The following is an 18973-nucleotide window of genomic DNA, read 5'->3' as shown; positions in this document are numbered from 1 at the left end:
GAGGATAATGGGGAAGGTAGTTTCATCTTGAGTATCTACTTTCTAGACTTGACAGTCAGCAATGGAAGAGTCATTGCTCTGTTTCTTAGATAGGAATACAGATGCTTTTACATGCAAAATCTAAAACTGTGTCTTTTTTAATTGGAGACACTCAATCTAATGGAAACCAGAGGTTCTATTAAATAGAATTTTTATTCAATTTTATATATGCCATCTTGAACAGAATTAGATGTTAATTCTGTAATTGTAAAAATAAATACATTTGAAGCTTATATTTAAGAGTCCCTGCAACTCCTCCAGTAAAATATGTAAAGTGTGCTGTTGCTGAAAGTACAATCAGTACAAAGTTTAGCCCTTACACATATTTGGTGGAAATTTTGCAAATATTTATGTAGCAATAATACATTTTCTCTGATACTGTTTTTTGAAAATCTGAGCAGTAATTAAAAGTCAGACCACATCTGGTGTGACACAGTAGCTGAATTTTGGTCTTAGAAATTTTAACTTTAACATTTTGAAGCATCTGAACATTGTTCTTCAGAATTATTATTTTTTAGAGTCTAAATTGTATCTAAATTCTTTCCAGTTTTCTTTGGTGAAACTTGACTTCCTAAAGAGTCTGGGCCTTTATCAGTTAAATTAGATAGAAAGGAGATTGTAAGTTATATTCAGCTTGAAAAACAGATGTTTATAATTTCTGATGTTTATCTCTGAAATTTTAGGCCATGTTCAACCAGTTGATGTCTGCACTTTTAGTACTCCAAGCAAGCTTTTACGTTTTGGGTTCTCAGCTATGTTTGGCTTTGGTGCAAGGACTCTAGCTTTGGCTGAAAAGCACCGTTGGATGCCCCCTAATCAGCGGAAGGATTTTGCTTTTATCAAAACACTGGCAAATCTCAGGTATGCAATGACTGCTGTATTTTTTCCAATATTTTTCATTTGCTTGAGGAAAGTGCAATAATTGAGATGTGGCAAAATATAGACATAACTTGACGACTTAATTGCAGCCAGATCCATGTGATGTATGTCCTTCTTACAATTTAAAGAGGAGATAATTTTTCTGTATTCAGCATCTTCTTAGAATCATTTTAACTTTGATAAAAGCCTGTCTAACAGTCAGAGTATTAGTTTGTGATAATAAATATCAATGCTTTTCTAGGCCAGAGGAATGCGAACTATCATTTCTACCTCTACAGATTTCACAAGAAGATTCTCATGAGAATGACAGGTAAGTAAAACTGAGTTAATCCCAAACCTACAAAAACCTGTATCTTTGAAGATGCAATTGTACTAAATCTTAATTTTGTTCCAATTTGATCATCAGGCAAAAAGATCTTAAAGATTTATTTTGACAATTGCTAACATGCACGCTTTGTAAAATGTCCCCTTTCTACTTACAAGATTATAGAGGATTTGTTACCAAGCAGTCTTTCACTTAGTATTACTGTTTTGTTCAGTTTCATTAATCCTTTTTCCATTGAAATATTACCTTTTTCTTAAGTAGATGTTGTTTAAATGTGCTAAAATTACTTTCAATTATTTTACCTACATATTTTCACCCTTCTAGAAGGAAGAAAGGGACAATTAAAAAAATTGGTGAGTTTCAACTTAATTATTTAAAAGTGAACTGTGGCTGCTTAAACTGAAGTAATATAGAATTACTCTGTTATATTTAGGCAGCAAGGATCAATGGCACAAGATCCAGGGTCACTTCCTGAGTGTGAGCATTATGGCAATCCCTTGTCTGTGCTCAATGGCACCAAGAGGCTTGGCACCTAATACGAGGTCAGTAGGGGTTTAGGGAATTAGTCATGTCTATAAATTCTGACATCTTACCTTAAGACCTTGGCTTTTCTGAGAGTACTAGCCTGTGTTTAGGCAGTCTAGACCCTCTGACAAGGGGGAGGGAGAATGGACTGCAGCAGACTCGATAATCCTAGGAATTGTAATCAGTTTTTAGATCAGGCAAATAAGGTCAAGCAGTCTAACTGGAATAATGAATGGATAATTGCTGTGACTAAATTAGTTGGCAAGTCTGACTTAACTAGTAGTCATCAAGCAGCCTGTCATAGGCTTCAGATCTATGTAGAAACTTCATTGTTGGATTTTTTTTTTTTTTTTTTTTAACTATAAAGGTGCCCTTCGTCTTTCTCTTTACAGACAGGAAAAGGGAAGTATGAATCTTTTTCTGCTATCATGAAGAACTGAAATTCACACTCTATTTTGTCTTTTTTGCCAAACTTAAAAAATACAACTTCTACGTAGACTCAGATGTGTCCTGAAACCATATATGTAATCTGTTTGTGGATGCTGACTCATTTTGTCTTTAGGTTATTGTTGAGAGCATGCTTTGTAGTGATCAAAATAGCTGTCAGATGATAAATATTTGTGCTTGCTGTATGCAGTCGAAGGTTAAGTAGAACAGCAAGTACAGACTCCAGAGTCTGTACATGAAATACAACACCAGTCCCGCAAATAAGACCTCAAAACTCTTTTAAATTAAACTACTCTTATAAAAGATTATGGAATGAATCTGTTCTTTCATTTAGTTATCATTATGTGCAAATATATGTACCTTAGAATTGATCAGGAATTTTAATGTTGTACTTGCTGCTCTGGTAGAATTTGACTTGTCAGAAACAGAATGTAGAAACAGATGTTTTTGATGAAGCTCTTGCTGAGAAGATTTCTATGTTACAGGAGTCCTGGTAAGCCTCATACTTCCAGATAGTGCCCCAATGCTGTCCCCCTCCTAGAAACTTGCTTTGTTCAATATTTTTACTCTGTTGTATTCCAGTCAGCAGAAAAACTCTGGCAAGAATTGAAGAAATGTCTTTTTTAGCTTTGCTTTCTCTTTCCACCTGTTCTGGCACCTGTTTTTCATGATAGGGAATTTTATGACAACTCCATGCAATTATTGCAGGTTTGTATAAAATGGAGCGTGTTTCTCCTACAACTCAGTTGCTCAGTAGACCCCGCTATCTCTTCATATAAGGAAATACTAGTTATTTGTATAATCTTGGGAGTGCAGTCCTCTGGTAGGAAGAGTAGGCACTTCAGAAACGTGCTTCATTTCTGAGAGTGAAGYACATCTTGGCTGCAAGCCTGTTCAAAGTAGGAAATATAAATGTTGCACTAATTGCTGCAGATACAGGACCCGCTATGGAAGCATCGGCTAAACTCGAATGTGTTTTCACTTCATCCTGTTTTCCCCAAAAGCTTTTTGCAATGTAAGAATGAATGTTTTGACCATTGCATGTAACTCTAGTTTTATACTAGCCTAAATTTGCAAAGACAGGTAAAGATTTGTTTAACTGTCTACACTGTGAGACATGCAAGTTTGTTGTGTCTCACAGTGTAGGTATCACACTTTATTGGACTTTCAAAGGAATGAATGAGAATTCTTTGTCATCGCTGAAAATATAAGGACATAATGCAGAACGCATTGCCTAGTAATGTGTTAAGCCCTTTTATGGTAGGAAATGTGGTAAAGATGCAACTGTTTCAATTTCACCATCACGGTTTTCTAGCTTGGAAATGCTACGCTAGGTGACTTGTTCAGTAGTTATTTAAAAACTATATCTTTCTCGATGGTACTCTGTCGTGGTCTGAGAATATTACAGATGCAACAGTTAAGTAGCCAGGGAACTATGAGTATGGAAAGATTTGTGGTGTTAGGCTAGAAATATATATTAAAAAAAAATCTTAAAATGTAACTTTCAAAGCATACATTTTGAATAAATATATACATGTATATTCAGAATATATAAAATATGTAATCTATATATAAAATACAATCTCTGCAGTCACTGTGATGTTCATCAGATACTTTTTTTTGAAGACTGGTTTGTCTCCATAACTGAAATGGGCCTTAGGGATGATTGTGTTAAGCCTTAGGTTGTTAGCTTTTGTGACAAGGTCTAGTTGCGTTAAGAAATCTGTGAATTAATACTAGCTGAGAGTCATGACCCAAATTCTTGAAGATGCTAAAATATCAATTGCAACTGGATTCCTAGTAGCACCGAGTATCTGAACTGCAGTGTCGTCTTGATTAATCTCTCACCTATGACCTTTTGATATATATACAAAGTATAAAATTCCTTCAGTTCTTAACTCTTATGTTCTATGTGCGAAGTGTAACTACAGTTCTACTGAGAATTTCTTTAAAAAAATAAAAAATCAGGATCTTTGTTAGAGCAGCCTGAGTGTGAGTGGAGGAGGTGAATGAACCCATCTGCACTGGGTCACGTGATGGGGCTGCACTTGCATGCGTCATGGGAATGGCTTCCTGGGAAATCTCTGACTCTTGGCATCTATGGTAATCATAACGCTTTGTTGGAAAGAAAAGTGTAAAAATAAGTTTGTGATCACTGATGTTTAAAAATCATCTGTTAAGTAAAAATGCAGAATTTTTTTTATTAACATATATTATGTTCAGTGGTTTATAGATAATGATGAGGGAATACACATTAATTATTACAATGTTTATTATGTAGATGCCAAATAACCTCAGTTGCATAATTTATATTCATTTATAGAAAATTTCTTTTGGCAAACGGATTAAAAAAAATGAGACTTTTTTTCCTATTAATTTACTTTTGCTCCTAGGCTTGAAGAGCCTCTTAAACTTTCAAATTATAAATTTACTTTTAGGGACTAAGTCTGTCTGCTTTTCAGGTTGAATAATGGAAGCATGGCTCTTATTGTTGTACAAAATACTTCTCGTTCAGAGTTTATTAAACACCTGAAAAGATATGCCGGTGTGAAAAATCAGGTACTGTTAACTTCTTTCTGGTAATTATAAAAAGAACAGTTAATCATGAAGATAGACATACTGTAAGAGTTAATGTTAGCAACCTCATAAGGAGACTTAGCTTCCTGTCAGAATACATTAGCCTCCTTTATCTGACTTTTTTTTTCTTTTTAAATCACCAGACTAATACCGATTAGCCTATTTCAGCCCATCTGTTGTGATTTAAGTTGTAGTTGTGTTGTACCATAGTTTTATGAGCGTAAAGCCCTTGCACCAAAAAAGAGGAAATATGTACTGTGTTTAAATTTTGTACAGTACAGAGAACACAGCCTGGGGGGGCATCATACAGCTCTGTAAGGAGTAGGAAAAGTCCATAATTTTGGCAATTATTGCATGCTACACTGGTAGCAGCGGATTGTTACCACTGATTTTAGCAGATAGTATATGTTCCATCTAGTTATGAATGAAAATGAAGCATCTAAACACAGTGGCTTACGTTTGTCCTAACTACCCAGTGCATAGCCTAAACACATCCTTGTAGTCTTTCACACCAGTTTGTGTTATATGAAATAATTTTTACAGGAAGGTTTAGATTTGGATTAGATAAACATTCAACATTTAGAGAATTTTGGGAAGAGGTGGGTGCTGGTTGCATATAATAGCACTAACACTTGAGTTTAGGAAATAGTTTATGCTAATTTTGTCATTGCTATGTTTTTGGAGGAAGGCTCTGATATTTTTTTTCCTCTCCCTCTTTATCATTAGAAATTAGAGAAGGGGATGTGGACCCTCCTTTAAACCTAAAATGACCACTTACTGGATATATAATAGCCTCATTTAGGGCGGGATTACTGGTAGTGATGAACAGACTATAGGAAAAATGTTTTGACTTTCATGTATTCTGAAAGCATGTGCAGTTTGGAGTGTGAAAATATACCATCTCACCTGTAAATTGAGCAAGCCTGATACAGAAACACAAATTGAATAACACCGTTTCTTCTGAGGCACTATCTAGGATAAAAATAGCACGTTAATCTATAAATACTAACCAGAATATATTTCATGTGGTCAAAGCTAGAGTTAAGTGTTCTCATTTACTTAAATTAAAAAGCTTGCTCTTTCTAAGAAGTTCAGTCTGTTACTAAGCTATCATCTATATCTTTAATATACATCTGTGCTTGGTTTAGTTCAATTTTCCCTTTGTTGAGACCTACACCGTTGAAGAAGTAAAAGTACAACCAAGACTTAAAAATGTGTTTGATACCAAAGAAGATATATATCTGAATACCACTTCTGCAGAAGGAACTTACCCTTGGAATATAGATGGAGACTTAATGGAAGAAGCATCTGAAGTTCATGTTCGGTAAGGCTAAGTATTATACTTACAGAGAGTATACCAACAGTATATCGGTATTGCAATCTTAAGTGTATATAATACAAATGACACCTAACTGAGGGTTGTAAATGCCATAATAATAGTACTTATGTGTCCTGTTGTGCACTGCAGTCTGGTCCTGTCGCAGTTGTGTGGGCCTCTACCCAGTTCCCTTATGCCCATCTTTGAAAAGGTTTATGACCTGTATGGCCTTTCCTTTCTGGCACATCATCAAATTCCAGCTCCACTTCTCTTCTTTCTGCCTGTAACTTCACCCTTCTGTTCCTTGGAGAACAGCTGGTATGCAAGGGTCTGAGTCCTGGGAGGAGCTTGCTTTGGGATAAGGATTCCTGCTCAGAAAAGCCCTGTCTGTAGCTCCAACAAAAATGCAGTTGTTCAACAGTGGGAAATTCAGCGCTGCTTGAGAACAGTCTGCATATCTAGAATCACAGAATGAGATCAGTGCACACGGAAGGAAGATGATCAGTAGAACAGAATAGGGAGGTGGCTCGTTCTGCTGCAGCGCACAGAGCATCAGCGGGCGGCACAGAGCTCGCTGAAACATGGTCTGGTTTGTAAAATGAAGGGGGGATCATGCTATGGCATGGGTGAGAAATTAATACATACTTTTAAAGATGACCTTACAGGAGTTGTCACGAATGTATTCAGCTGATTTTATTCCATGTAGCAGTTCATATAGATTTGTTCTCCAAAAAAAAAAAAAAAAAGTGACACACACTGCAAGAGTTAATGAAATTTGACTTCCTCCCTCACAGGGTACATCCTCAGCTTATCGATCTCTATGGAGTGAACACTGATGAACTGGAGGGTTCCAAAGCAACGTGTAATTGTATATAGAAGGAATACACAGCTTTTTATGCTGCAGGTTCTGCATTAAACAAACCTTTTTTCATCTATAGGCACATCTTTTCAAGGTCCCGGTCCTTCACTCACCAAATTCAGTGGTTGTAGCAGAAACTTAATTGGGATGTTTGTAATACTTCTGGTTTTAAATATTTTTATCAGGTTATATTTAACTGTAAAGAAGCTGTCTAGGTATAACAAGAAAAAATATATTGGTCTCTATTTTATGAATTTGGGGTTCTAAAAGTGTGCCTCAGAATAAAATATTTTTTTATTAAAAATTATTTTACCTACTGCAATAAATACAAGATACTTAGTCTGCTGTTGCTATCCATGTTATCAGGTAACTCAGTTTAAATAAACAGAACTAGTTAACGGAAACTAAAAAGGCAACTAGTGGCAAAATACTTATATTTTTGATCAGGTACTTCGATTTCCAAGTATCATTTTTTACGCTGTGTTAATATATTTACTTTCAGCCCACTTCTAGTCAAACAGTAATAAATATATATGCTGATGTCTTCTACTGTTTTTCTTTAAAATATTTTGTACAAACAGTAGTCTTTCGAATGTGTTTCAAAGTATTTAATGTATCCTAGAACTCAAGTGATATTCAGCATAGTTTCTGTTGTTGCTAAGAATAAAGTTGTGCTAAGTATGATCGACTCAGTTTTTGTAACTGTCTTACAGGACATAAACTTCATTTTTATAAGTGATTTTTGGGTAATTTCTTAATTATTTGAGATACCTGTACAGGTTAACACTCTAGTTTTTCTGGAAACAGGCTTTCTCTGAGATGGAAATGTAGTAAATTATCCCTCTGGTCCTGTAGACTGACAGTCTTGTCAATGAATGTAGTTCTTTTATTTACTTGTCTTTGAATTATTGCTCAAAAGAAGGCTAACAAGTAATATTATGAAAGCTGCGTTGTCTCATGACTAACACAAGTTGCTTTAAAGCCTTAGTTCAGTAAACAGTTGAGTATAATATTAAAATCCATTCCAATGTCAGAGTGTCCTTCTGCGGAAAAAGCTCTTTACGTCCAGCTGGAACCTCTTGGTCAACTTACACCTGTTATCTAAATAGTATTGAGCAGTCTTCAGTTAAACTGTTATAACTGATACTATGATTCTGTATCACATCAAATATTTTGACATATTTAAGGCAACTCAAACTAAACTTCCTAAGGCTAAGACTATTCCAGCTATGTGTAATGGACTAAACTGTTTTTATTACAAAATTGAAAATTAACAGGATAATAAGAACTTGCAGAAGAGACAGCATTCATGTGCTTAATTTGTGGGGTCTTTTTTAGTAAAGTGAAACTGAGTGATACTTTAACCTTGCTATCATCAGGGCTATACATTTATTTTCATGTCAACCTTACTTATAAAAACTGAATTTTGTTTCATGCCCTAAGAATAGTCAACCAACATTTATATGTTAATAATAAAATCTGAATAGAAAATATACATTTTCCAAGTCAACATTATTGTATTTATTGACTTAGGTAAAACTGTTTCAAAGACAAATAAAATGTTTTAGTTTCATTTCTTTGCATTGTTTGTATTTAAAGGAATTATAATGCTTTTTCCAGTATCTGAGGTATATTTTTCACAATATGCTATCATATCAAACTAATTTCTTACCAAAGATATTTTGGTTAAAGTGCAATAATTCACTAAAGCCATTTGGAAAATAAACTTTTCTGTATATATTTCATAGAATTGCAAGAAAATGTTTTATTCTTCACACACTTTATTCTGATTTTTTTTTTTTTAATATATGCACGTTCATTTGTCCTTACATTGCAGAAGAAGAAAAAGCTATTTTAGTGAGCCACATCTTTGGTGTCAAATGAGGTGAAAAAAATTGTAAGTGCTCAGCTTACATAGAAAAATGGTCCCCAATACCTAGAATCTTTGGACAATGTGGCTTTTATGGCACCAGATATACTCTATTAGCAGAATTGCTTGTTGAAGGCACTCTGTATTGCTTTTGAGTCACAGGCTAATTCCCATATGATGATGCAGCTTCAAAATGCACGCACATATTACATTCATTTCTCTGCAGAATTCAGAAAGACATCAAAGGTAAGGCAAGAAAGGCCATATGTCACACTGCTGTTGCAATGAATTCTGTTATTGATGAAGCTGTACATTCTCCAGTTGTACTGGGGAACAAATCCATTTTTTTCCTGTTACTTGTATTGTTTCACCAAAGCTAGGTGGCAGTGCAAACTTATCTAGCTGAAGAAACTTCCTGTAATAGCAGAGCAGTGGTTTGGACCATGTTTCTATTCAATCCTTTGCCTTTCCACTGAGTGGCTGCTGTGGCTGCCAGTTTGGATGGTATTTATTTGAAAACACTTACTCACAAAGAACCCAAGATAGCTCTCCAAATGACTTAAATACTTTCAGGTAGCATGTGGCACATCTAAAGATAAAATTTGGCCCAGTAATTCAGGTTCTGGAAGAATAACAGTACTAAATACTACCACCCTAAACATTATAAAAAAATCTTCAAATAAATAAAAATAAATATTTGCTTTAAAAAAAACTCACAGGGAAGTCTTTCACTACAGAAGTCCAAAACATCATGGCACTGATATTTGAGGAAAGGAAGAAACAACTAATTCTGTCACTTTTGCACATACTATGCTAAAGATGACTAAAAATTATGCTCTCCAATAAGTTACTTTTTCTACATTTGAGGTAGGATTCTGTGCTGCATCTCCGAGCTACAACACAGAATTCCCTGCTTTAAATCCGCCTTTGACCTTACTGGCTTTGGATTGCCTGGGTGTCTAAATCTCTGCATTGTCATGGTTGTGCCTGTGAAACCAAAGCTTGTGATATGATGAGCCCAAGAGAGCTTCTGATAGCAGTCTTCTAAATGTGCGCACTCTACATACGGTCTCCCTCTCAGTTTAAGCCATTTTTACTCTTGTTAAATGGCCAAAGCAAGATGAGGGAGGATTTCTTCTTGAATGTCTAATAAAAACATTATTGCAACTTGAAAACTAATAGAATTACTTGTGCTAATATGGTTGAGATCTCATCGTCCAGGATTGGCCAAGCTTTACTGCTTTGCAAGAATTCTTCTTTCTGGTAAGTAATTATTCTTCTCTTTATCTTTAGTGTTCTTCTGTCTGTCTGAAACCAGAGATGACACATGGCATTTCAAATACTACTGTAAGACTTCAATGCAAAAACTGTTTTACGATTTTCATGTTAGAAAAATAACTGTACATTAAGTGTAGTCTTCCACACAGGTCAGGGAAATAGAATGTATTTTCTAAGAGCAAGTATGCTCATGACCAGTTTTCTTGACATTGATGTTCCTCATGTGAATTAACCTGAACCTTAAATTCTTCATTTGAAAAGAGCTTTTATTTGCCATCTTAGTCATCTTTATTCCCACTTGTAAAACTCCAGCTGTCTCTTCTGTTCTGGTCCTGAGGGATTGGTTTGTATTGCCTTTTGAAGAAGCCAATCTGAAATACATAATTTTGGAATCTGTTGGCATATGTCAGTAAACCTTTTGTTATCAGAGCTAAACAATATAACATGAACTAAAATGAAATGTGTGTCTATGGTGCTTGTGAATGGATGGTATTTGCCATTACTTTGTCATACTAAGTAATCAGTGTTACTCATTAATCAAAAAAGTAGGTTTGGTTTTTCTTTTACTTTTTCTAATTTGTACTTAATACAGAAGGAGGAAAACCTCTCTGAAAATTGGGAGGCCAATACTCTCCTCCTGCAAGGAGTAAGAACAAGTGGGCTGTGAACTGTGATAGTCCACAGACTCCAGTATTTTTAAAATGTGCAATGGTATTAAAACACGATTTAAATCTTTCATTTCTACACTTTCCTGGAAAAATGACAAATGGAGAAAGTCTGTGTGTCAGTAAAGCTTACAATTGCTTAATCACTTGTCAGAGTAGCTGCTTCATTCAACCTTTCCTTTTGCTACTTATGCGTAGGATTTGTTAGCATTTATATAGCAGCTTAAAATCTAAAACATTTTATTCTGACCAGCTATGTTGTAAACAATTACTGATCAGGTGTTAAAAAAGGACATTAAATGTGGAGCAGCAGCCCACAAAAATGTTCCTTTTGATCTAATTTTATAAACTTTAGATACAATATAAAATATGGGAAGAGGTTTGTGTTGTTGAATAACATAAGATGTAGAATATGCAGAAGATACAATAAGGAAAACAAATATTTTTGGAAAAAGCAACTTACACATGGAGTTATTTTTCTTTAGAAAGGATAGATCATAATAAAATATTATTTATCCCTTAAACTTCAGTAATGAATCTAAATGGATTCAAAGATCCATCAACAATGTAAATTCCTGACTTGAGAATATGTGAGAACTACTGAAAACCTACCTTCCATAATATAAATGAAAGAAGCAAAAACAAGATAACGCCAACTATTAAGCCTGTCCCAATAATCAGGACAGTAACACGGTATTTTGGCTTTTGGTGGTGCACTCCTTCTAAGTATACCTATAGAGAGAGGAAAATAAGTTTAGTGTTAGCTGATTCTAAAACAAACTAAGAAAATGAACTACATACTTGACTAATTAATAATATATTCATTGGCTGCATATAAATATGTATAGAATCCCACCATATGAATTGCTGCTGGTTTTTCTATTTTAACTAGTCTATCACAAATTCACTACTTAAGGACTTCTTACATATGCAGCTTGCTTGTCCTTGTGTAGTTCAATAACTTTTCCATTTTTTTCTGCTGATACTGTTGCTCTTACTTCAAACTTCAATGCTGATGCATCATCCTGATTAAAAGAAAATCATACCTTTTTAAAACAACTTCAACACATTGAAACACACACTCACACAAACATACAATGACTTTTATGCCTTTTTCCAATCACTAAACAAAGTAGTACCAAAAGCAATAACAAAGCTCAGTTGGGGTTTTACCTAACTCCAGATCCATACTGCTTTTTTCAGAGAAGTCCAGTTATGAGCTAGAATTAAATCCTAATTGAGTTAATGACAGATGCACTGTCTGGGGGACAGACATGGTTAACAGAATTCTAGTTTCTATTTTGAGATGTTTTTTTCCTCTGTGTTCCTTTATCTGGGAGCTTCTCTGTTAATGATACTTAAAGCAGCTCAAAACAGCAGAACAATCCCCCTGCACTGATTGATCTCCTCATCCAAGAGAGAAGGTAAGACCCTGGCACTTAAGTTGGTGCACTGCAAAAGTTTTCTTCAATATTAAAGTAGAACTGTGTTCAGAACTTAGATCTGGCTGTTCTGATTTTCTATGGAAATACATTTTAATTTTATTGTCTTTAAATGGCACTTAACATTTTGAAAAGCTTAAATTTATTTTGACCTTAACAAAAGGATGCTACTTTATAATATGCTTGAAATAATAGAACAGCAGTTGGCAGAGCAGCATTAGATTATTCAGAATAAACTAGAATAAACTTAACACTTCAAACAATTTACAGTATGCAAGGCCAGGAAATACTGCCTTTATAATAAGTGTCATGAAGGGATAGACCACTGTTTCCTCTAGTCAAGAATCCTTCCTCTTCCTCAGATGAAAACTAAATAAACTCTAATATATACTCTCGACTAACTATTTTTCAATAGTTGCTCAGTTTCTTATATGCAGATCATGACCTCATTTCCAATTACTGTGCTGTACTACATAATCCAGCCAGAATAGGCAAAGCAATACATGCTATAAAGTAAAACGGTAATCTGAAATACATTTATTCTGGTGGCTGGCATTTTCACAAATTGCTTTGAAACTTAGCATTTAAAACGTAACAAAATGTGTAACACTTTGCATATCATTTCTAGATATTAACATTATTTGGATTTAATCATAGTTTAACAAGAAGTCTGCAAAGAATATTACAAATATGCCTTGAAATTGTCCACTTGAATATTAAAAATGCGTTACCATTTCTAAAAGTGAAGGAGTGGCCTCCAGATGCAACTGAACAGTTGCTTCTTTTCCACTTTCCATGTTTCCAAGCTTGCAGTATATTTGTAAACAAAGACTGTCATTTTTCATGCAGTACTGTAGAGGGGGGGAAAGAATAAAACTCAACTTCATCAACTATTTCTTGTTAATAACTAGAGACATTCAGGAACTGAGTAAAACAAAAAGCTCTGTGTTTGGGCTTGACAGGTCAGGATGTAAGGGTAGGCATAACATCATCCATCACTGTCAATCCATGAACTGTTCATCATAGGTGCTAAAGAAACAGTACAAAGAAACCATCTAACAGTGATACAAGACAACAGGTCATAATTCTAAAAAAATTTAAAGTGTTTTCAGACTAAGAAAAATAACAATTGTGATAACTTGGTTATAAGTATGTTAGTTTTTAACTGTTAATTCAAATTAATTTATTTATCAGGAATGATATTTATCAGGAGTGATTATGTGATACCCAGTATAAACAGTATACCCAGTATAATTGATGGGTCCTTAACTACTACAGTGTGAGAGGGCACTCATAGGTTGACAGTGCCATTTCACAGAGCTTTGAGGAAGAAAAAATAAGTAAGTTTGTATTGCAAGACTGCAATGCCCAAGTTCTGACTTGAAAAAAATACGGCTGATATTCTAGTGCATAGTCTCTCTCTCTAGCAGTGGTGGATGTTTCTGTAACTTGCTTGCTTAAGAGCCAAAAATTATTATTATTATTATTTTTTTTTTTTACAATGAAAGTATTAAAATTGTAGTTTATTAAATGCATTCTAGTCCATAGGGATTTTTACTAGAATAAATCCTGCAGAATATAACACTAGAATAGCAATTCTGATTTGGACTACCTAGTCCAGTATCTGGTCTCCAGCAGGGTCCATAAGCAGATACTGAAGGATGAATAAGAACAGGCCAGGTATGTATGATATTCTCCTAGCCTGCCACGTATTTTCATTAGGAACTTCCTGAGCCAAGAATAATTTCAGTACGTTTAGTAATTCTTCTTGACTTTTACTCCTGTTAACTTGTCTAATCTCCCTTGCAATCTCCTTATTTTTAGCATTCACAACATCTGTCAGTAAAAGGGAGGAATACTTTTGCTTTTTTTGAATCTGGTTCCTATTAGTTACATTTGATGGCATTTTGTTGATATGGAAAAGGCAATAAATATTTGAACTGTATACTTCCTAAAATTGACATTAAGATTGTTTCTTCCCACATACATCATTTTCAATTTGTTATTGAATTTTATCTGCCATTCTATTGCCCACTCATTTAGTTAAATAATTCTTCTACAATCTTCGTAGGTGATTGTCATTGACTTCAGTGTCATTAATCAACTTTTTCATCTCAGTTCTCACCTTTTACTTAGTCACTTATGACTATGTGGAACATCACAGGTCCCAGCACAAATCTGTGGAAGACTGCTCTAGTGACCTCATTATATAAAATACACCATTGGCTTAAGGCTCATTCACACTGAGTAATCATTGATTTCCCACTGCTGCCAAAAGATAGACCTTACCATTTGTCTCTTATCAGGCTTTGAAAAGAAAGTGACAAGATCCTTTAATATGTTTTCATTTTTCTCTGCTGCGTTACAATTTCTAGGATATTTATTATAGGAACATTGTCCAATAGTTGTCTGGAAATAAAAATAACAAAATCAGTGCTTAGTTTTTAAACATCAGATAGTGATTACAGGCAGATTTCTGAAAAGCAAGAAGCTCAAAAGGAACGTAACTTGTACTTTCAAAAATTCTAAAATACATGGGGCTGATGATGACCCTTCCTGCCCATTCTGCCTCATCATCACCAAATTTAACTTTTATGCTTCCCTGTTGCACTTAATTACACAGAACAATTTGGGAAGGGGATATAATAAGCTAGAGAGGGGCTTGAGGTAATTTGTGTTTGATTCATTGACTGTAGGCATGTATACAGACATACAGTAGACATAGGGCATCTGTTGCACCCTATTTTAGCTAATTCTTAAAGAATATTAAGACTCTAAAAAGGAAGGGTGTGTATTACATGTTCTGCATAACCACAAATGTTCTGTTTCATGTGACATAATTAGGCTTAATGGATTAGAGTCTTTAAAATATTGTAAAAGAATATTCAATGTAAAAGTTTTCTGATTCTTTTTTAAATACACTGTAGCCTACTATTTACAAAGTGTTCAGTGCCACAGCAGGAAAGAACTGACAAACACAATACACAGATGCATGTCTAGGATCAAGCTTTGCACAGATGGATTTATTGCATTCAGTGGGACTCTAGTAAGAATTTGAAGTATTACACATTTGGAAAAAAGGGATAAAAACTGAATACATATGTAGTACCTACTCCTGCTATGCTCTGCTTCTCTTCTTCATATAATTCATATAGTTAAAACTATATGAAGTAACCTGTGCTTACCTTGATATCCAGCAAGTTGAATAATTTGAAATTGTTGGGTGGAAAGGCATTAGGTACCATTATCTCCAAGTTTATATTTGGAGCCATGCTTGGTCCTGCACTGATAACCTTGTAGGGAAGAGTGTTACATGTTTGAAGCTTTAATTCATGGTAGCTGTTCAGTTAACAAATACATGTATAGAAAGTATAAATACAAAAATTTCACAGGTTCAGGTAGTGCATGCACTGTTATGTTGTCATGAAACGATTCTACTAGGAACTGTAATATTTCAAGAGATGAGTTGTCGAATTCATTCTGGAGGCTTATTGAACCCTTCACTTCTCTGAACCCAATGAGTAAGTGGTGCTTGTCTGCTATGACTGCCCTGAAGTCATACAGACTGCCTTCCAGTAGAACGTGCAAAAGGAACTAGGAGAGCTTCACGTCCAACTCCTGCTTTTAATCCAGCTGAGACAAATCTGAACTGATAACTGTAGATACACTTATGAGTAATTCCCAGTTCTATATGATATCCATATGATAATTCCTTTGAAAGTGTTTCTTGACTGGAAAAAGGGGCAAGTCAGACCACTTTCAATCCTGCTTGCATAAGTATTTTTTTCTCTGACCATTCAGTGGAAGATTGTTCAGGACAAAAGAAGTGTTCAAAGAGGGATTAACACCCACTTCCTATCACTAAGAAGTGGGAGTTGGCAACCCTGTACTTTTAGAAGTTTCCCTTACTGAGCATACAGACAGTCTTTAGAGACACTGAAAATCTAAGCCTTCACATTCAAAACATGCATAACAGGTTTTACAAAGTAAAATTCTTACATGGAAAGTGAAGTTGATGCTCTCCTTCATGCAAGTAACTGGTGAATCTTTCTCATTTGTTCCATAAACAAATGAAGCTGGTGTAACAAATCTACAACAGTTTAGAAATTGTTAATTAATAGAAATAGTATATACCATTAGTATAGCATTCTGGTCCATATCATCTCCAGTAATACTGATCCTAAGAGAAGATATGCCTGAATTTGCGTTTAAGTAAATGCAGGAACATTGAGTAGAAGTTCTCTACCTTTGTACTGTTTCCTCTTAAAAAGGCAGAAGAATCAGAAAAGTCAGAACCCCTCCCACCAAAAAACTATGCTCCATGAATGCCCCACAGCAAGCCCAGAATATGGTCAATGTTAAGCAAGGAATCTGAGTATCAAGGGGACACAAAATCATGGTCTAATTTTACATTGAAAAGGCTTCTATGGAGCAAAGTGAGCCCTGTGATGAGAAATGGTTGTTCATCTCTTCTACCTCCAGCTGAGGTATCTTTTGGTTCCTTAGTAGTGGGATTTCAGTCCTCTCTGTCTTCATCTCCAACTTAAGTTTTCAAGATTCATTTGCTTTTTCAAGAACTTAGACTGTTTGTTCAAGACAATTTCAAGAAAGCAAGCCATCAACAGAAAGTTGCTATAGAAGTCTGATATACCTTTACGTTTTGTTCTTGAAACATTTAATTGGACAGCCAAATAAAATACAGCTGCAAAACTCACTGTGCTAGTAATAACTGATGCCATCTGTTACTGGAATAACTGATAGACTATCTATTTTGGTTCTTAGATTAGCATTCATTTATCACATTCAGTGTGTAAGACCTCGATTGTGCAGGTTTTCAAAATTCAGTCGTAATTTTGTGTGTGTGATTAAGTCCTTCAGTGTGTTTTTTCACATAAGTAAATACAGCATTTTTTTTTTTTTTTTTTTTTAAAGAGTCAGGATTCTGGTATCAATGCTTCATTCATAATATATTTCAGATTTTTTTTTGTAAAAACCCTGATGTAAATATCCCTCATAGTCCTTTTTTAGGTTTGAAATAAACTTGAAGGAAAACAAAATGAAGTACTGCTTTTGTGCTCTTACTCAATACCTCCTTCTATCAAAAAAACCTGCAGTCTTTTGAAAGACTAATCAGTTAAGAGACAGGTTCAAAGTACCATATTATTGGTCTCACCTCACAGTAATAGAAAAAAAAAAAGTATATAGCAGAGCCTAAAATAGCTGTGCCATCTCATTCTCAGGATTTTCAGCTACCTTGTGCTTCTTCTTAAAAACTTTGGGAATTTCTAAGATTAACAGGACAACAGTTCTATGGATGTGCATATATAGCAATAGCTGACTTACCCATGAGCATTTAATTCAATCTCATATTTTAGAGGTACAACTAAAGTTAGAGTGTTATCTAGCAACGTGTTCACATCTTCATTTTTACTATAAAAAAACAAAAAGAAAAATGAGTTTAGAATGCAGTGTCATATGCTATACACATTTACATATATTACATATACATTTCTATGAACAAATATTAAACACGTATCTTCCAGATTATTAAAACAAAAGCATTTCATTAGTAACTACATGTTAGGCGTTAAAAAAGAACATTTTATACTGGCAGAAATCTGCTGATTGTTTAAATAGCTATTATCTGGTTTTTTTTTTTGTAATTTCAATTTCTCTATAGATTTTGCAATAGATGTCCTTTCTTGCAATTGTGCTTTACTAAGTCTTTCCAGTGTTCCCTATTCTGTTTTCCAAAGCTAGGAATATTTTTCATTGAACAGAGCAATTTTTAATCAGACTTTACCAGGTAGCATTAATGATGATGTTGAGGTCATCTTCTGCTCTGGTAAATGAGCTTGCATCCAAGAGGAAACTAAAATCCAGCTGTAGAACAAATGAAATTTTCTTTATATCAAATGATAGTGTATCTTAACACAGTTTTAATGAAAATGTTTTATTAAGATCATTTATAATTTCCTTAGTTCCAAAGTCTTTTAGAAAGAAAAGACTTCTACTGTCTTTCTATTTGACCTACCACATTTGTTCATAATTTTAGTCAACTTAATTGTCTAGGAAGCCATGTGCAATCAACCACTGCAATGTAGTCCCTTAATGAACTATTCCAGAGAATGTTTAAGCAACTAACTTTAAAAGGAGCAGAGAGATTCAGATAGTAGGATGATAAAAGATGACATTAGTTGGGAAAGAGGGAGAGATTTTGAAAAACAAGTGCCCACCTCCAAATCCTATTAAAATATTTAGAACGTTTTGAAAGCTGGGAACCTCATACATAGTTTACCTTTGATTTTTGATCTACGTATAAATAGCCAACGCTGCACTCAAGTTTCACTGCATGAATTTCTTTATCTAATACATCACAATGTATCTGTTTTTCTTCCTAAAATAAAGGACAAATTATTAATGATTCAAAATTATTTTTCAGACATTTTAAGATTTTGATTTAAGACATTTTAAGACTTTTCAAATATGCACACAATAAAACTAGGTGTTTTTTATTTCACTGAACTAGGTGTTTGTTATTTCACTGATGCAAATATATTCTACTCCTATTCATGACTACTCTAACATATCCTTATATTGACTAATTTATACTATTACTTTACATTCTTTTTGCTAATAATGAAGCTAAGATGTATGCATCAGGCCCACTCAAGTTTAAAACCGACTGCTGAAGTGGGGGGGAGGGAATTCTACACAAACACCTGTGAGATCAGTTATCTTAAAAAGGG

The 18973-nt window shown here is 34.5% G+C and overlaps 2 protein-coding genes across 2 annotated transcripts in view; one reads left to right on the top strand and one right to left on the bottom strand.

The window, feature by feature from the left end:
- The window catches only part of CERKL (ceramide kinase like), a 35112-nt gene extending 26401 nt beyond the window's left edge, over positions 1–8711 (top strand). The window contains exons 6-12 of the mRNA XM_026090979.1: positions 723–900; positions 1160–1228; positions 1568–1596; positions 1677–1785; positions 4678–4774; positions 5941–6116; positions 6905–8711. Coding sequence (XP_025946764.1) covers positions 723–900; positions 1160–1228; positions 1568–1596; positions 1677–1785; positions 4678–4774; positions 5941–6116; positions 6905–6986 — 740 coding nt within the window. The 3' untranslated portion in view covers positions 6987–8711. The remainder of the gene's footprint in view (positions 1–722; positions 901–1159; positions 1229–1567; positions 1597–1676; positions 1786–4677; positions 4775–5940; positions 6117–6904) is intronic.
- A 21-nt stretch (positions 8712–8732) lies between these two features.
- The window catches only part of ITGA4 (integrin subunit alpha 4), a 42965-nt gene continuing 32724 nt past the window's right edge, over positions 8733–18973 (bottom strand). The window contains exons 20-29 of the mRNA XM_026090977.1: positions 18523–18621; positions 18028–18107; positions 17568–17654; positions 16224–16314; positions 15410–15517; positions 14514–14633; positions 12956–13075; positions 11709–11807; positions 11395–11514; positions 8733–10488 (exon numbers count right to left, since the gene is read on the bottom strand). Coding sequence (XP_025946762.1) covers positions 10396–10488; positions 11395–11514; positions 11709–11807; positions 12956–13075; positions 14514–14633; positions 15410–15517; positions 16224–16314; positions 17568–17654; positions 18028–18107; positions 18523–18621 — 1017 coding nt within the window. The 3' untranslated portion in view covers positions 8733–10395. The remainder of the gene's footprint in view (positions 10489–11394; positions 11515–11708; positions 11808–12955; positions 13076–14513; positions 14634–15409; positions 15518–16223; positions 16315–17567; positions 17655–18027; positions 18108–18522; positions 18622–18973) is intronic.

Source organism: Apteryx rowi, unplaced genomic scaffold, assembly GCF_003343035.1.
Source record: "Apteryx rowi isolate R43461 unplaced genomic scaffold, aptRow1 scaffold_89, whole genome shotgun sequence".
Classification (NCBI taxonomy): Eukaryota; Metazoa; Chordata; class Aves; order Apterygiformes; family Apterygidae; genus Apteryx; species Apteryx rowi.
Note: the sequence above shows the minus strand (reverse complement) of the source record. Positions and strands in the feature narration are given on the sequence as shown.